Below are 18,791 nucleotides of genomic sequence, written 5' to 3' on the forward strand. Positions count from 1 at the left end.
AAACAGTGCTGCGATGAACATTGGGGTGCACGTGTCTCTTTCAGATCTGGTTTCCTCAGTGTGTATGCCCAGAAGTGGGATTGCTGGGTCATATGGCAGTTCTATTTCCAGTTTTTTAAGAAATCTCCACACTGTTTTCCATAGCGGCTGTACTAGTTTGCATTCCCACCAACAGTGTAAGAGGGTTCCCTTTTCTCCACACCCTCTCCAGCATTTATTGCTTGTAGACTTTTGGATAGCAGCCATCCTGACTGGCGTGTAATGGTACCTCATTGTGGTTTTGATTTGCATTTCTCTAATAATGAGTGATGTTGAGCATCTTTTCATGTGTTTGTTAGCCATCTGTATGTCTTCTTTGGAGAAATGTCTGTTTAGTTCTTTGGCCCATTTTTGAATTGGGTCATTTATTTTTCTGGAATTGAGCTTCAGGAGTTGCTTGTATATTTTTGAGATTAATCCTTTGTCTGTTTCTTCATTTGCTATTATTTTCTCCCAATCTGAGGGCTGTCTTTTCACCTTACTTATAGTTTCCTTTGTAGTGCAAAAGCTTTTAAGTTTCATTAGGTCCCATTTGTTTACAAACTAAACAATTTAAACAGACTAAAGCAGTGCTGCAGAAACAGCAGATTGTGAATAGATGATGAGTTTGAGCATACCTTCCTTGGATAGGCAGCTTGTAAAGTGTTGAGATGTTACTAGCAGAGAATGCTTGAGTGTGATGCCCTTTTATATTTGTAATTTCCAACAAATCCTGGGGGAGAACAGTTGCCTGATTTTAAGCATCAGTGCTTGGAAATATGCTATTCGGTCTTCTTTTTAACCCTTTTGTATGTTTTCATAATTTCCTAGATTTTGAGATCAAACTTTTATTCTATTACAAGTCTGTCTAATCAAACGGTAGGAGAAATGATGAATCATATTTAAAAATATGTTCTTCCTACTTACTTTTAGATTACTAGAGGAAAGATAGGCACTCTCACATTAACCTGTTGTACCCCAGTGCGACCCCAAAATAACCACTACGTGATCCATTGTAAAAGGTCGGCAGGACATCCCTGTTGTGCATTTTGTCCTGGATTGGTGATGTCTTCAGAGGCAGTAATTTTGAATACTACCCTTTTCTGTATTCTCATATGTGCATTTTATTCTGTTAGACTCAGCATGTACTGAGTTTAGATCTAATACTTTATATCTTTGTCCACCCTGTCCCTCACACTTGGAGTTCCTCCCCTGTCCTTATCACTTGTTAGGCTTTAAGACCTACTTCATAATACATGTCTGTAAGATCTCCTTTACTTTTCACCATTGCCTTATGTACTCTGAATTTCTGTTATACTTCATATTGCACAATTCATCACTTTAAAGTGTGATATTCATATTTTAAGCATATACAAGCACCATGAAGGCAAAAGTTGTGTCTTAAATCCTGCCACACACACACAGTACCTGTGGCATTTTGTAAATACTGCTTCTGTGGCCTTTACAGCTCATATGTCATAGTACTGAGTGGATACTTATTTATTCTTGGAGTAATCTCTGGATTTGTGGTTCTATTTTTTTTTAAGTTATTTTTAATTGGAGGATAATTGCTTTACAATGTTGTGTTGGCATTTGCTGTACAGCAGTGTGAATCAGCTGCAAGTATACGTATATCCTTTCTTTCTTGAAGACTGGATTTGTGGTTCTTAAAAGTTAGGTTTACAGGCTATTAGGCAGTCACTTATCCAGAAGTTCAATGGGCAGTTCAAGGGTTTGGTAGAATACTAGACAGTTTTTCTGTACTAAATTGTTTGCATTTTCTTCTTTATGAAAATAATTGATTAATTTTGAATATCATGGTTAACATTGATGCAGTTAAACTTAAGTCAGTAGTTTAAAACACTGCCTGAAAGTCTGTTAGTTTTGCTAAGAGAAGGATTGAAAGTTTCTCCGAAAAGATTATTCTTACGTATTAAGAGAACAATTCTGTTTCTTTTTCAGAAAGGAATGTTTTGGCTTCTTGAATAGGCTGAAGCTCACTAAAAATGTTGAAAGTTATCAAGCTGAATTTCTACAGTTAGACTATATTAAAAATGTGTTCTTTATAACTTAAAATGTTTTAAAACCAAAGTTATGTGTAGTCTAAGAAAAGAAGGAAATCCATGGAGGCACAGCACTGCTGTCCAATATATCATCGGCTTTTTTACTAATGAGATTCCAGCAGATTGATAATGCCAGAGGCCTTGGAGAGTTAAGATTCTAGAAGGAAAGCTGGTAAAATGTGTTGTTCTAAATGGCATAACCACTAAACATGAATAACTTAAAGTCAGATGAGAAAAACTTATTAAAAGAGAAAACAAAGTAAAAAGCTCAACCCTTCTAGTAACCAGCTCTGTTTGCTTGATAGGAATATTGGATTTCAATACTCTCAGTTTCTTCTCCAGTACACACACACACACACACACACACACACACACACACACACACACACACACACACACACACACACACACACACACACACACACACACACACACACACACACGACTTAGCGACTCAAAAAAAAAATGTACATATACATTTTAAAACCTGATGTTTGGTTCCTAAATAAGAATCAACTTAAAAACCTTTTTTAGAAATTTTCAAGCATAAATAGAAAATAAAGTAGGAATTTTAACTCCCATATACTCAGCTGCATCTTCAGTAATTACCTGCAGTGTCTAATCTTTTTTCATCCATATTCCTACCTGCTTCCTACCTGCTATATTATTTTAAAGCAAATCCTATATCTTTTCAGTTCATTTGTAAATATTTTAGTAACAGTGTATCTCTTAAAGATAAGAGCTCAGTTTTTAAACATAATCAGAATACCTTAAAAGTAGCATTTCTTAAGTATCAGATAATATTCAGAAAGTGTTCAAATTTAACCTAGTCGTTCATTGGTAGACATTGTGATATTAAGATTGACCTGTTGGGTCAGGTGTTATCAGCCTTGCATTAATGGTTTTGTGCTATACTTATTCACTCAGTCATATCCGACTCTTTGCAACCCCATGGACTGTAGCCCACCAGGCTCCTCTGTCCAGGGGGATTCTCCAGGCAAGAATATTGGAGTGAATTGCCATGCCCTCCTCCAGGGGTCTTCCCAGCCCAGGATTGAACCCAGGTCTCCCGCATAGCAGGCAGGTTCTTAACCAGCTGAGCTACCAGGAAAGCTCCATTAATGGTTTTAGTAGCTATTTAGTATTGTCTTTTTCCATTATTTCATTAGGGGTTACAGAACAGTAATAATGTAATTTTAATCTTGAGATAGCCAACGTTCAAATTTCTCTAATTGTCTTATAGTATTTTTTATTTTAAATTTATTTTTTAATAATTTGAAGTTATCTTTATTTTATCCTTATTCTTTTTAAAATTTATTTATTTTTTAATTGAAGGATAATTGCTTTACAGAATTTTGTTGGTTTCTGCCAAACATCAACATGAATCAGCCATAGGTATACAAACTATGTAAGAATCAGTATCCAAATAAGGTCTCTACATTGCAATTGGATAATATTCAGCCTCTTTTTAATCCGTGTGGTCCCTCTTTTCTCCTTCTCTCTGTAGTTTATTTCTTGAAGAATCGGGATTGTTAGATTCTCCATTTGAATTTGCTGATTGCATCTCAGTGTTTCATTTAACATTGTTTTTCTGTAAATAGATAATTAGAAATAGAGTCTTGAATCAGATTCATGTTCAGTTTTTTTAACAGGAATATTTAGAAGCAATGTTGTGTCCTTCAGGCACACAGTATATAGGTCTTCCATTTTTTTGTGAGCACATTGTAGCCTTTGCAGTCTGTTGTCCACAATGGCTGTTAAGAATGTGCTTGATTTCTTAAACCTATCTTTTCTTGGAAATCTGTTTCTTTTCCGCCTCTGGGAATTTTTAAGATTTTTTTTTTTTTAACCCTTGAGTTCTGATATTTCACAGGATGTGTCTTAGGTGTTATGCTCCTGGGAGACCCTTTGAGTGTGAAGGCCTTCTTCATTTCATATCAATTTTCTTCTCTTATTTCTTCATTTTCCTTCTTCATTCCCTCTCTTCTTGCTTTCCAACTTGTTCTGTTGCTTTAAGTTTCTGCTCAGCTGTTACTGTATCAGATCAAAATGCTGACTGTATGAAAGCATTCTGCTGCTGTCTTTATTTTTTAATTGGAGTCTAATCGCTTTACAATGTTGTGTAGTTTCTGCTGTACAATGAAATGAATCAGGTATGAGTATACTTATATCCCGTCCCTCCTGACCTTCCTTTCACGCCGACTCCCACCCCTGTCCCACCCCCTAGGCCGTCAGAGAGCACTGAACTGAGCTCCCTGTGCGATACCGCAGGCACTCACTAGGTACACGTGCTAGTGTGCATACGTCAGTTCTGGTCTCCTCATTTGCCCACCCTCCCCTATCTGCTGTGTCCACATGTCCATCCTCTATGTCTGCGTCTCTTTTCCTGCCCTGCAAGTAGATTCATCTGAACTGTTTTTCTAGATTCCACGTATACGCGTTAATAACGGCATTTACGTGTCTATTTACGCCTTAGTTCCCTTTGTATGACAGGCTCTAGGTCCATCCATATCTCTACAAATGACTCAGTTTCGTTCCTTTTTATGGCCGAGTAATATTCCATTGTATATATATACCACATCTTCTTTATCCAGTCATCTGTTTATGGACATTTAGGTTGCTTCCATGTCCTAGCCGTTGTAAATTTTGCTGCAGTGAATATTGGGGTATGTGTGTCTTTTTGAATTATGGTTTTCTCAGGGTATATATTGCTGGATCGTATGGTAGTTCTATATTTAGTTTTAAAAGGAGCCACCATACTGTTCTTTATAGTGGCTGTTTTGATTTGCATTTCTTCAGTACTTAGTGGTGTTGAGGCACCACTTTTCATGTGCCTCTTGCCTTTCATGTGCTTTTCACATCTTTTCATGTGCCTCTTGGTCATCCTTGTCTTCTTTGGAGAAATGTCCATTTAGCTCCACTGCCTTTTTGATTGAGTGTGTGTGTGTGATATTGAGCTGCATATGCTGCTTTATTATTTCCATAGTACCTGATGTTGATTTATAATGTCTTTCGAATGACTTAATGGTAAGGCAGGGACTTTTTAAAATTCACTGCTGTTTTCTCAGTGTTTAAAACAATGTCTTATACATAGTAGGTGCTCAGTAGTTGTTGAAATAATTAGGTTGTTGGACTTGTGGGTCATCCCCATTTCTTGACTTCTATTGTGTATTTTAAATATATTTTTATTTCTTTTGTACATTTTGAAAGTTTTTTTAAGTCTGTATTGAATTTGTTATAATATTGCTTCTGATTTATGTGACTTGGTGGGGGGGGGCGGGCAGGAAGCATGTGGGATTTTAGCTCCCTGACCCAGGATTGAAGCCACACCCTCTGCATTGGAAGGTGAAGTCCCAACTACTGGACCGCCAGGGGAGTCCCTGAAAGTTTTATTTTTTTAAAAATGTTATCTTCCAATAATCATTGACTGTTTGCTCTTGATAATTGTAATGTTAAATTTTAGTATTTCTTTTCTCTGGTCATTTTTCATTGCATCCTGTACTTGTTTTATAGTTGCAGATCTACTTCAGGCTCCATAAGGATACTGACTAGACTTCCCAGCCCCTCGTTCTCCTCTAGTAGAATATCTTTTGATCTCCACCTTTTCTTTGTCTTCCTTTGTTCATCTTGGTCCTTCATTTATTTTAGTTTTTCTAGTAGCCAGTTTGGGCTTCTTCAGTAACTGTTTAGTTATATTTTGCTACCAGATCTCTTTAATGTAAGTACATGGGGTAGGCCTCCCAGTAGAGTGCTTGGGCCTGTGGCAAGGAAGGGGAGGATAAGAAAGTTTCATTTGGCTCAGCTATTCAGAGTGAGTTTAATTTTCTCACTCTTTGTTCCAAAGCCATCTCTTCCTTACTTCCAAGACTCTGAGAGGGAATTACAACTTCCTGTGGTGTCTTTGGCTATGGCTTTGCTTTGCTTTTATTTTTGTGTCAATTTCATACTACTTACTTAGGCTTTATAAAACTCCAGCAAAATTTCTTTCTAGATGATACCCTATCTTGTTATCTAATATTATAGTTTCTTTAAAAAATTCTTACAAGATTGTATTCTTAGAAATGGTTGAAGAAATATATATGTTCATAGAGGGGAACTGGGAAACTCATTTTCTTATCTTCCTCTTCTATTTGTACTCCCCTCTCTGGAAGGAAGCCATTATTAACAACTCTTTAGGTTACTTTTTTGACTTAACAGTATGTCTTGATCATTTTTGCATCTTGTCAGTTTATTATTTTTTTTCAGCAGATAGGTGAAATTCCTTTTTTTAAAACTAATGAGTAAAAAGTAATATCTTAATGTTTTAATTTGTATTTCCCTGATTAGAAATTATGTTGAGTATTTTTCATATATTTACTGAACTTTTGTATTTCATACTCTGTGAAATGCTAGATCCATTCCTATCCTTACTTGTGTTTTTACTTGTTTCTAACAATACCCAGACATTGTATATATTTTTACATTTGTTTTCTTAAAAATTGTATTTTGCTAATATTTTCTTATAAGTTTGCCCTGTCTTATAATTTTATCTGTAGTCTATATTTTCTTTCTCAGAAGTCTCACATTTTTTTAGCTTTATTTGTTGATTTTTTTTTTTCCCTTTGTGGAGTCTCTGTCTTGTGCTTTCCTTAGGAAGGACTGATGTTTGTTAGTTTCACCCTCAGTTAATTTACAATTTTTAGCTATTATTTTAAAGTATCTGCTCTTCTGTCAACTTCAGTGGATCCTTGATGGGGAAGGGAATTAGATATGTGTGCTCAATTTGCCATCTTTAGCAGAAATTCAGACAGATATTTAATTATTCCCTGTACTAGGGTTTGTCTCTTGGCTTAATTTAATAACTCATTATCAAAAAGTTTCACAGGCATGTAGTCACTCATAACATTAGATACGGTTTCATTTTATGCATTAAAAGTATTCTGATAAGTTGAATTATTTGCACATGGACTATTACAGGCCCTATCAAGGTTTAAACATGCTAGCATAACTTAAAAGTCTTTTTTATTCTTATTACTCAAAATGTTTAAAAACTCTTCTAATTTTACTTTCATTGGGTAATTAAAACTTATTATAACAGAAAGCAAATCTAAAACAAAATATTTCCTTTATCAAGCTTAGGGAATCTCTGTAGCTCTCAAGCATTGAAAATTGCTATAGATGATAATAAAAATACAAGTATTATATTTTAGCTTTTTGTATTGTGTTGTATGTTCCCTTTTTAAAATACTGAAACTCCATTAAATTTTAAAGTGATTGGGTCTTTAATAGTTATAATTTTTCTCCTTGTCAGTAAAATATGTAAAGAGTGGTAGGTGTTCTATTTAGTTGCCAAATATTTTCCCTTTATGGTTTTATCCCATGTTTGTGTTGTTGTTGTTGTTCAATTGCAGAGTCCTGCCTGGCTGTTTGTGACCCTATGGACTGCAGCACTCCAGGCTTCCCCGTCCTTCACTATCTCCCAGAGTTTGCTTAAACTCATGTCCATTGAGGGCTTCCCTGATAGCTCAGTTAGTAAAGAATCTGCCTGCAATGTGGGAGACCTGGGTTTGATCCCTGGGTTGGGAAGATCCCCTGGAGAAGGGTAAGGCTACCCACTCCAGTTTCCTGGCCTAGAGAATTCCATGCACTGTATAGTCCATGGGGTCGCAAAGAGTCAGTACAGAGTTTGACTAGGGTATGATTCAAGTTGGTAGGAAAGAAGATAGCAGGAAAACAAAAGAAAAGTTGAACATACACAGATCAGAAGAAAATGGAATAGAATTTATATTTGTGAGTAGTTGGCTACGGGATTAACCATAATAGATGAATGCTTAATAAGTCCTTGAACTCTTTATTGCTTTTTCATTGAAAAATATCAATATTTTAACTCTTTGTCTTCCTCTAACTTTTGCTTAGCCAAGTTCTTAAACTCTTTTGTCCTTTCCCTTAGGTTATTTGGTTCATTTCTTCAATTATATTGCTTTTCTCTAAAATTCTCTAAATGGTATTTAGTATTTTAGGGGCCACCCATATTACTAGATTATATAAAGGAGCAGAATTAATGTAGTTAATTCTGTAATGTCTCTTGTTTCTTTGTATATATATATTTAAAGTATTTTAATCTTTATATATTTAAAAGTATTTTTATTTATTTGGCTGTGTGCCAATTCTTAGTTTTTATTTATTTGACCATGCTGGGCCTTAGTTGCAGAATGTAGGATCTTGTTCCCTGACCAGGATCGAACCTAGTTCCCCTGCATTGACAACATGGGGTTTTAGCCACTGGACCACCAGGGAAGTCCCTCTTTGTGTATATTTTAAAGTCACTTTGTTTTACTTTTAAAAACTTTAACTTTATTGGAGTGTAGTGGGTTTATGGTTGTTTTAGTTTCAGGTGTGCAGCAGAATTGGCTCAGTTATGAATGTGTTTACATATATTCATTCTTTTTTAGATTCTTTTTCATTTAGGTTATCACAGAATGTTGGGTAGAGTTTCCTCTGCTACACAGTAGGTCCTTGTTGGTTATCTGTCTTATATATGGTAGTGTATGTGTGTTCATTACAAGGTCCTGAATTATCTCTCCCCTCCAGGTTTTCCCTTGGGAAACAAGCAGGTAACCATCTGCTTGTTTTGATGTATGTAAGTCTTTTTCTGTTTTGTAGGTCAGTTCATTTGTATCTTTTTAAAAAAAATTAGATTCCACATATGAGTGATAACATATGATATTTATCTTTCTCTCTCTGACTTACTTCACATTAGTATGATAATCTCTAGGTCCATCCAGTCAGTTCAGTTCATTTGCTCAGTCGTGTCTGACTGCAGCCCCATGGACTGCAGCACATCAGGCCTCCCTGTCCATCGCCAGCTCCTGGAGTTTACTCAAATTCATGTCCTTTGAGTCTGTGATGCCATCTAGACATCTCATCCTCTGTCATCCCCTTCTCCTTCTGCCTTCAATCTTTCCCAGCATCAGGGTCTTTTCAAATGATTCAGTTCTTCACATCAGGTGGCCAAAGTATTGGAGCTTCAGCTTCAGCATCAGTGAATATTCAGGACTGATTTCTTTAGGATGGACTGGTTGGATCTCCTTGCAGTCCAAGAGACTCTCAAGAGTCTTCTCCAGCACCAGAGTTCAAAAGCATCAATTCTTTGGCGCTTAGCTTTCTTTATAATCCAACTCTCACATTCCATGCATGACTACTGGAAAAACCATACTTTGACGAGACAGACCTTTGTTGGTAAAGTGATGTCTCTGCTTTTTAATATGCTGTCTAGGTTGGTCATAACTTTTCTTCCAAGGAGCAAGCATCTTTTAATTTCATGGCTGAAGTCACCATCTGCAGTGATTTTGGTGCTCCCCAAAATAAAGTCTGTCACTGTTTCCACTGTTTCCCTACTATTTGCCATGAAGTGATGGGACCAGATGCCATGATCTTAGTTTTCTGAATGTTGAGTTTTAAGCCAACTCTTTCACTCTCCTCTTTCACTTTCATCAAGAGGCTCTTTAGTTCTTTTTCGCTTTCTGCCATAAGTGTGGTATCATCTGCATATCTGAGGTTATTGATATTTCTCCTGGCAATCTTGATTCCACTTGTGCTTCCTCCAGCCCAGCATTTCTCATGATGTACTCTGCATATAAGTTAAATAAGCAGGGAGACAATATATAGCCTTGATGTATTCTTTTCCCAATTTGGAACCACTCTGTTGTTCCATGACCAGTTCTAACTGCAGGTCTAAGTTGACCTGCATACAGATTTCTCAAGAGGCAGGTCAGGTGGTCTGATATTCCCATCTCTTGAAGAATTTTTCATAGTTTGTAGTCGTCCACACAGTCAAAGGCTTTGGTGTAGTCAATAAAGCAGAAGTATATGTTTTTCTGAAACTCTTTTGCTTTTTCAATGATCCAACAGATGTTGGCAATTTGATCTCTAGTTTCTCTGCCTTTTCTAAATCCAGCTTGAACATCTGGAAGTTCATGGTTCATGTACTATTGAAACCTGGCTTGGAGACTGTTGAGCATTACTTTACTAGCGTGTGAGATGAGTACAATTGTGTGTTAGTTTGAGCATTTTTTGGCATTGCCTTTCTTTGGGATTAGAATGAAAACTGATCTTTTCCAGTCCTGTGGCCACTGCTGAGTTTTCCAAATTTGCTGGCATATTGAGTGCAGCACTTTCACAGCATCATCTTTAAGGCTTTGAAATAGCTCAACTGGAATTCCATCACCTCCACTAGCTTTGTTCATTGTGATGCTTCCTAAGGCCCGCTTGACTTCACATTCCAGGATGACTGGCTCTAGGTGAGTGATCACACCATCGTGATTATCTGGGTCGTGAAGATCTTTTTTGTACAGTTCTTCTGTGTATTCTTGCCACCTCTTAGTTTCTTCTGCTTTTGTTAGGTCCATTACCATTTCTGTCCTTTATTGAGCCCATTTTTGCATGAAATATTCCCTTGGTATCTCTAATTTTGTTGAAGTGATCTCTAGTCTTTCCCATTCTATTGTTTTCCTCTATTTCTTTGCACTGGTCACTGAGGAAGTCTTTCTTATCTCTTCTTGCTATTCTTTGGAAGTATGCATTCAAATAGGTATATCTTTTCTTTTCTCCTTTGCCTTTCGCTTCTGTTCTATTCACAGCTATTTGTAAGGCCTCCTCAGACAGCCATTTTGCCTTTTTGCATTTCTTTTCCTTGGGGTTGGTCTTGATCCCTGCCTCCTGTACAATGAAATGAACCTCCGTCCATAGTTCATCAGGCAATGTGTCTGTCAGATCTAATCCCTTGAATCTATTTGTCACTTCCACTGTATAATCGTTAAGGAAAACAGTTTAAAATATTGCCATTTTATATCTTTTTGTATAGACAGCTTACTGTGTAAAATTAGGCTTTTGGGACATCCTAAGACAATATACCTTAATTTTTACAGGAGAGCACCTCTGAGAAGGTAAGGGATTTTCCCAAAATCATACGATTAAAAGCAGAGTAAGGGTTAGAATTTAGGTATTCCAACTTTGAGACTCTCCCTTTCTCCCCAGTCATCCATTCCATTCTGCTCTTCATTCATTATCAGGCAACATCTTCTAGTCTGAAAAACCAAATCACGTTTTTCTAAAAGCTTATATTTTAAAATCTTTTAAACAGGCTGCATATTTTCACTCAAAATCAGTGACTTAGAGATTTAGAATTCTAGAGTAAAGCCTGTTAGGCATGAAAATTAACTTTTAGACTATGAACAACCTAGTGGCACTTTTTTTGTTAAATTTGTTTTGTCTCACATTAGAATACTTAGATGTAAAGCATTATTTATACAAAAGACTATTCATTTTTTTCTGTAGCTATTTGGAAATATTTTTTGCTCTGGAAAGATATATAAAATATTCTTTGGCATTAAATGATTAAAATTGGAACTTTTTTTTTACAAGTTCTATTTGTCGACACATAATTTGTTAGTTCATTTTCTACTTTAACTTTGGAATGGGAGTAGTTTTTGAATAATTAGGATGTAGGAGAATCAGTTAAGGTCAGTAAATCATTTATTTTAAAATCCATGGAGCTGAATTTTTATACGTTATATTATCAGAATTTTCCATCTGTCAGTCTATGTTTTGTAAATGTTTTCCCCACCACAGGAAAATTAACAAAGCTAACAATTGAGGGATCATTACTTTCTTTTTAAAAGATGTATCAGGAATTTAAAATATAAATAAATCGGCGGTATAGAGGAGCACTCAAAGTTGTAACTAACTTGTGGACTTAAGTAATGGTCCAAGACCATAGAGGTTGAGGGCTACAATCTGTGTTTATATGCACGGTCTTAGCATCAGTTACAGAAGTCTTATAACAAATGCATTTTTAAAAATTATAGCTTTATAATTTTATTTATAAAAATTTTTATATTTTATATAAAATTTATATATTATATATAAATGTATAAATTTATAAAATTTATATAAAATTATTTATAAAATTTTAAATTTATAAAATTTATATATATAATTTATATAAAATATTTATAAATTTTTATAATTAAAAAAATTATAGCTTACTAACTTACTAATTAAAATCCTCTTGATGAAAGTTATTTTATCTTAGAAAGTAGCCTTAGGCATTCTCCTTTAATTTATTAATTTAGAACAAAGTGTTTGAAAAAGCATATGAAAAGCTTTGGAATGGTGTCCAGCTTACTGATGATATTTTTCTGTTTTTATAGTTTATAAGGCCGAGTACTTTAAACTCCTTTTTGAATGGAATTTTACTTCAGTAATAAGTAGTATTCTGTCCAAAGGGTGTCAACATTTTGTAATGTCAAGGCTTCACTGTGGTCTAAAGTGGTACAACATTTTAACTTGGAAAGTTGGTCAGGGACATCCATATGATGGTATACATTTCCCAATGCTTCCATGTTCTACTAAACTGGGATGAAAAATACATTAAGATTTACATTAAACTAGATGTTTTCAAAGTTGATGGGGGAATTCCCTGGCAGTCCGGTGGTTAGGACTCAGTGCTTTTACTGCCAGGGCCTGAATTTGATCCCTGGTCAGAAAATTAAAATTCTTCAGGTGAAAAAAAAAAAGGTTGAGGAGTCAGGGGAAAAGGGTTTGGGATGGGGCTATGGAATTTGGGACTCCAGGGTGGCAGGTGGGGGAGGTCAAAGCAGCCCTTACATTATAAATAGAAGGGAGATTTTGATCGGAACCTTTAGGTCACATGATTCTTTCCCTTTTTTTGTGTGTGTTACAGGCAAAGGGGAAGATAGCGATGTACTCAGTATAAATGCAGACGCTTATGACAGCGACATAGAAGGCCCCTGTAATGAAGAAGCAGCTGCTCCTGAGGTCCCAGAAATTACAGTCCAGAGTGAAGCTGGTCAGATAGATGACCTGGAGAAAGACATTGAGAAAAGCGTGAACGAGATTCTGGGACTTGCAGAGTCGAGCCCAAAGGAGCCCAAAGCCGCCACCCTGACTGTTCCTCCGCCGGAAGATGTTCAGCCTTCGGCGCAGCAGCTGGAGCTGCTCGAACTTGAAATGAGGGCCAGAGCCATTAAAGCCCTGATGAAAGCTGGTGATATAAAAAAGCCAGCCTAGTTTATTTAAGCTGTGTCTAAATATTGGATGTGTTTGAGCAATGCCACACCATATCATTTTGTATCTAAAGTTTATTTGGTGTCTTACCTGATATTTCTCATATAACTCTTACTAGATAAACTCATCTTAGGTCTAAAATACATGTTGTTGTTGTTGTTACTTTTGTATTATGTAGTTGTTTTTTGAATTCATGACACATATCATTGGGTAATCTAGATACTTTGTTAGATGAGTATTTAGTATATCTGCAAATTAATATCTGAAAAGCCATTAGCTAAAAAGAGTCATGATATTTTTTTCCTTTATTTTGAAATATTTTGGCATCAAACCAAAAAGTTTATGAAAGATTGATCAAGCATGTTGCCTTCAGGCTACCTATATTTTGCAATAGAATATTAAATTATTGCTTCTAGGTATATTAACAATTTAAGTTGGGTTATGTTTATATGCACTTTTAAAATATGTACCATTTTGAAGATGCCTTTTATGGGTATAGACTTAGTAAAAACTGAACAACATTTTTGTTACAAGACAGAGATCCAAAATGGCTGAGCAAAGCTTTTTTATAAAAAAGGGGAAAAAAGGACTTAGTTTAAAGCATTTTTTAACAACGTCGAATTAATTGTCCAACTGTAATTCCAGCAAGCAAGCCGTTCTAACAGGTATTTGATACTGTTGAACTCTTAGTTCAGTTTTTTTCCTTCAATGAAAAGGGCACACATTTTCATTTACATTCCAGGCAGTTAGGAGAAGGAGACTATTTTATTGTACAGGCTTTCATCTGATGTTTTTGCTTGAAAATCTTATGTGCTATAATTCCATGAATTAAAAATCATTAAGACTATCATTCTGGATCTGAGGACTTTTGATAGATTTCCAAAAATGAATTTAACTTCAGGAAGTTTTGATAAGTGGATGTAATAATTAATCTAATTTTGTATAGTTTTTGTAAATAGATTAACATCCTGCCACAATTATGAATGCTTTCTGTCCCATCACTAATTGTAGTTGTTTGATACCAAAATAAATGTAGGTAGAGACTCTTAACTTAAAATAAATTTTTTTTTGTAAAATATAAATCTGAAACTGTTGTTTTTGTATTTGCTAACAAATATAGTATATTTATAAGGCATGTTCTGTAAGTGTTGTGTGAGGATTTTCCTTATACACGAAAGAACTTAGAGGGATTGTGTCTTTTTAGCTGGCTTAATTATATATAAATTTTAGAGGATCTCTTTTGGAAATAGTACTTGGGCTTCCCTGATAGCTCAGTTGGTAATCTGCCTACAATGCAGGAGACCCCAGCTCGATCCTGGGTGGGGAAGATCCGCTGGAGAAGGGATAGGCTACCCACTCCAGTATTCTTGGACTTCCCTTGTGATGCAGCTGATAAAGAATCTGCCTGCAATGTGGAAAACCTGGGTTTAATCCCTGGGTTGGAAAGATCCACTGGAGAAGGGAAAGGCTACCCATTCCAGTATTCTGGCCCAGAGAATTCCATGGATTGTATAGTCCATAGTGTCACAAACAGTCAGACACAACTGACTGACTTTCACTTTCTTTTTCACTTATGGAAATAGTATATATGAAACACTGGAGTAGCAGTTACAAATTCATTTTTGTTGTTCCTGAACATGCCTTTAAATAATCCTGTCATTTCTTTTTTCTTGCTGAATCTTTGTAATGAAGCACAGAGGCCTGTATCATTTGAAATGCTTCTCTTAGGCTGATAAACCTGGGTATGATTTAAATAGTTCTCACAGTTACTGCTTCAAGATGAAAAAAATCAGTTTCTATTTCCACTTACACTAAAAGTTAAAATGATAACAAAGTAGTGCAGAATAAACTTTATTGCTCCTTACTAATTATAAAATGCAGTAGATGACATTTGTGTGATCAAACATAGAGGAGAAGAAAGAGGTCTGAGTGCTTTGTAGCTGATTAAAGTCACCACCTTCATGAAGCATTGTGTGCCTGCTCTATTCACTTTGCAGAATGCTTTAGAGTACATTTGACTAGAGTGGGTGTATGTGAGGAAGAATGAGTTGAACAAATTAGGCTACTTAGATTACTACCTTGGAAAATCAACTCTTTTTTTTTTTTTTTAAATGTTAAAAGACATGAGAGGTTTTTGCAAATGAGTGGCTTTAGAGAATAGGAATAAGGTTATTTTAGAAATGCCTAAGTAATGGGTAAACACCATATATTGATCTAATGCTGTCATTTAATCATCAGCTCACAGGTATTTATTGACTCCCTCTAAGGTGTTTAGTCTTGTTCAGAATCTTAAACTGTTACGGTGTAGGAATGTTATGGTGTAGATTTTAGCATGGAATAGACTGATTAATAAACATGAGTGCTGCTTCATTTTATGCCTAATTCTTCCATTTTGCCAATGTAAAAAAAGAAAATTAGTTCATGTTTAATTAGTGACTAAGAGGAAAAAAAATGGCAGTCTAATTTTTCATCCAAAGTCAGGTAATACTGATATTTGACTAGGAACTTTACCTAAATCTTAAATGATTGGTGGTATCTGGTATAATGGGTCCTTTGCAGTAGGCCTTGGCCCACTTTTTGATGTTCCTACTAATCCACGTGCTCAAGATATATCCTGAAAACCTATCCCTGAATGACCAGTGTAATATACTAATTATGAAAAATCACCTAAGCCTCCCAAATCCTTTTGTTGAACGCCATCAATTCCTTAAAACTATAGGGCAATATATCTTTTCCTTATAAATCTTGTTGCCAAAACCTACTTTCAGGAAATCATTAAATCCTAGGGCATGATTAGCTATCTGAATAAAAGAATCATTTGGACAGTAATACAAACTGCAATAAAACATTTTTCAATGCCATTTCAAGATCGATAAAACAGGAGTGAACCCACAATTTAGGCAAAATATAGATGGCAGCCTGAAGGTTTTAAAAACTATCAGTTTTATGTCATAAAAAGTAGGAAAAGAGTTTGGTTACAGATACTTTCCTTTTGTTGTATCTGTTTGTTTAAAAGACCAACATGCTTTACCTTAAAACTAATAGATATTTTTATATATTTTTATCTTCAAGTAGACTCCCTTTTTAAATAAAAAAAAGTGCTGAGATTCGGTTTCCTTGATATCTAATTATTTAAAAATTATATTTAGTTATTATTTTATCATTTATTTGTGATAAAATGAAAAGGGTATGAGAGTTAAAAACAGAGGTTCTGAATCTTCCCCAGCCAGCTGTGTAACTTTGGATAAGTATCTATTAACAGTTGAGATGAATCATTCACTGATATATAAGGTTCCTTTCTGCTATAACTGGGCTTCCCAGGTGGCTCAGATGATAACGCGTCTGCCTGCAATGTGGGAGACCCGGGTTTGATCCCTGGGTCGGGAAGATTCCCCTGAAGAAGGAAATGGCAACCCACTCCAGTACCCTTGCATGGAAAATCCCATGGACGGAGGAGCCTGGTAGGCTACAGTCCATGGGGTCACAACGAGTCGGACATGACTGAGCAATTTCACCTTCCTTTCCTTTCTGCTATAACATCCTGATTACAATAGAAAATACCATAAAATTTGTAAAACTTACCAAGTATTTTTGCTTCCCAGGTGGCTCTAGTGGCAAAGAGCTTGCCTGCCAATGCAGGAGACTTTGGAGACACAGGTTCAATCCCTGGATCAGGAAGACCCCCTGGAGGAGGGCACGGCAACTCACTCCAGTCTGGAGAATTCTGTGGACAGAGAAGCCTGGCAGGCTATGGTCCATTGGGTCACAAAGAGTTGGACACTACTGAAGCGACTTAGCACATCACAACACCAAGTATTTTGAGTTCAAGTATTTCTTAGGGCTTCCCTTCCCCTTTTCTTTCCCCTTTCCCCTTTCAAAATGAAACAATCTAAACTGTCTTTGTCCCATATAGTTGCTAGATATGAACAATAATCAAGTTTTTTTTTTTTCTTTTACCTAGGCTTTATTGTCAGGGTCACTTGGTAAGTATACTCTCTAGAATTGTTCACTTTGGCTTATAAACTTAGGTTGCTATCTTTAACCTACTGCTTTATTGTATTTCAAAATAATATGTAGATAGTTTTAAATCAAAAAAATTTTTTCCCAAGGCTTATAACGAAAAACAGTACTCCCCTATTCTTTTTGTACCAACTCTTGCTACTGAGAGGTAACCACTTTCAAATCTTTTAGCCTTCTTACAGATTATCTTTGTATTTCTAAGTAAAGTTATTTTTTGCCATTCCTTAATATTTCAGTCTTAGGTTTTATTTATTGATCTCTTTTGGAATATGAAAATTAAGCTATATTCCTTCTCCCTCTTCCCTAAAAATGTACCTTCCTCTCTCATCCTCACAATACAGTGCAGTTATTGGGTTGGCCAAAAAGTTACTTTTGAGTTTTTTCTGTAACATGGAAAATCCCCAACGGACTTTTTGGCCAACCCAATACATGATGGTTTTGGTTAAATTAGCATTCAGCATTTATACTATTTAGACTGTGTAAATATTATTCACAGCTGGGTTGTGTGGTACCTGTCATTAGATTTCCTTTTTTGTTCCAGTTTTTGTTTTTGGCTTTTTGGAATTCTTTTATAATGACCTTATTCCTTCTTTTGCTCAGTGTTCTCTATAGTAGCTTTTAATTATACCCTGACTACCCTCCAGGAGCTTAACTTTGTTAGTAGGTTCAAACATATCATATAATCTTTTTTTTTTCCTTTAAAAACATTCCTTCTGGGACTCCCTGTCCTACGCTACTCTGGATCGGTTGGTCTTCACCTCTCTCATGCTGAGTATCCCATTTGCTGAGTCCTGTCTTTCTTCTTTTGTTTCTTCCTTCAGTTTGGTGATGTACCTCTTCCAATAGCTTCCTGTGAAAAACTGCATGAACGATCAGTTGTTTTGATTCATTGGTGTGACTCAGCATGTCAATTCTATCCATATCCTCAAATGAAGCATTATGTGAGTGTTGGCATTAGGCTGGAAGTCATTGTCCCTTTCATTTTACAGCATTTCATGGTGCCTTTAACTTCAACCCATGGACTGTAGCCTGCCAGGCTCCTCAGTCCATAGAATTTCCCAGGCGAAAATACTGGAGTGGGTTATCATTTTCTTCTCCAAGGGATCTTTCCGACCCAGGGATAGGACCCGCCTCTCTTACGTTGCAGGCGGATTCTTTACTGCTGAGCCACCAGAGAAGCCCTCTTTTAGCTTCCACTGAAGCTACTGAGAAAGTGAAGTGTCAGTTGTGTCCGACTCTGCGATCCCATGGACTGTAGCGCACCAGGTTCCTCTGTTCATGGGAATTCCCAGGCAAGAATACTGGAGTGGTTAGCCATTCCCTTCTCCAGGGAATCTTCCCCACCCAGGGATTGAACCCAGGTCTCCAGCATCACAGGAAGATTCTTTACCATCTGAGGTAATGAGAAGTCATTTGTAATTTTGAACCTTGATATTTAATGTGTGTCCTGCTTGTTTTGACAGCTCTTGGGGTCTTATCTTTATTCCCAATATTCTGAAATTTCTTGATAATGTGTTATAGGATGGATCTTTTTTCATTCTCAAGTTGATCATTGATAGACTCTTTAAAGGGGAAATTCATATCATTCAGTTCTGGGAAATTTTTTAATACTACTTCTTGGAT

The 18,791-nt window shown here is 36.0% G+C and overlaps 1 protein-coding gene across 1 annotated transcript in view; it reads left to right on the top strand.

Moving 5' to 3' along the window:
• CAAP1 (caspase activity and apoptosis inhibitor 1) overlaps positions 1-14,230 on the top strand; it is a 62,707-nt gene extending 48,477 nt beyond the window's left edge. The window contains exon 6 of the mRNA XM_043891198.1: positions 12,805-14,230. Coding sequence (XP_043747133.1) covers positions 12,805-13,151 — 347 coding nt within the window. The 3' untranslated portion in view covers positions 13,152-14,230. The remainder of the gene's footprint in view (positions 1-12,804) is intronic.
• Positions 14,231-18,791: the final 4,561 nt, after the last annotated feature.

Source organism: Cervus elaphus, chromosome 29 (assembly GCF_910594005.1).
Source record: "Cervus elaphus chromosome 29, mCerEla1.1, whole genome shotgun sequence".
In the NCBI taxonomy this organism is placed as follows: Eukaryota; Metazoa; Chordata; class Mammalia; order Artiodactyla; family Cervidae; genus Cervus; species Cervus elaphus.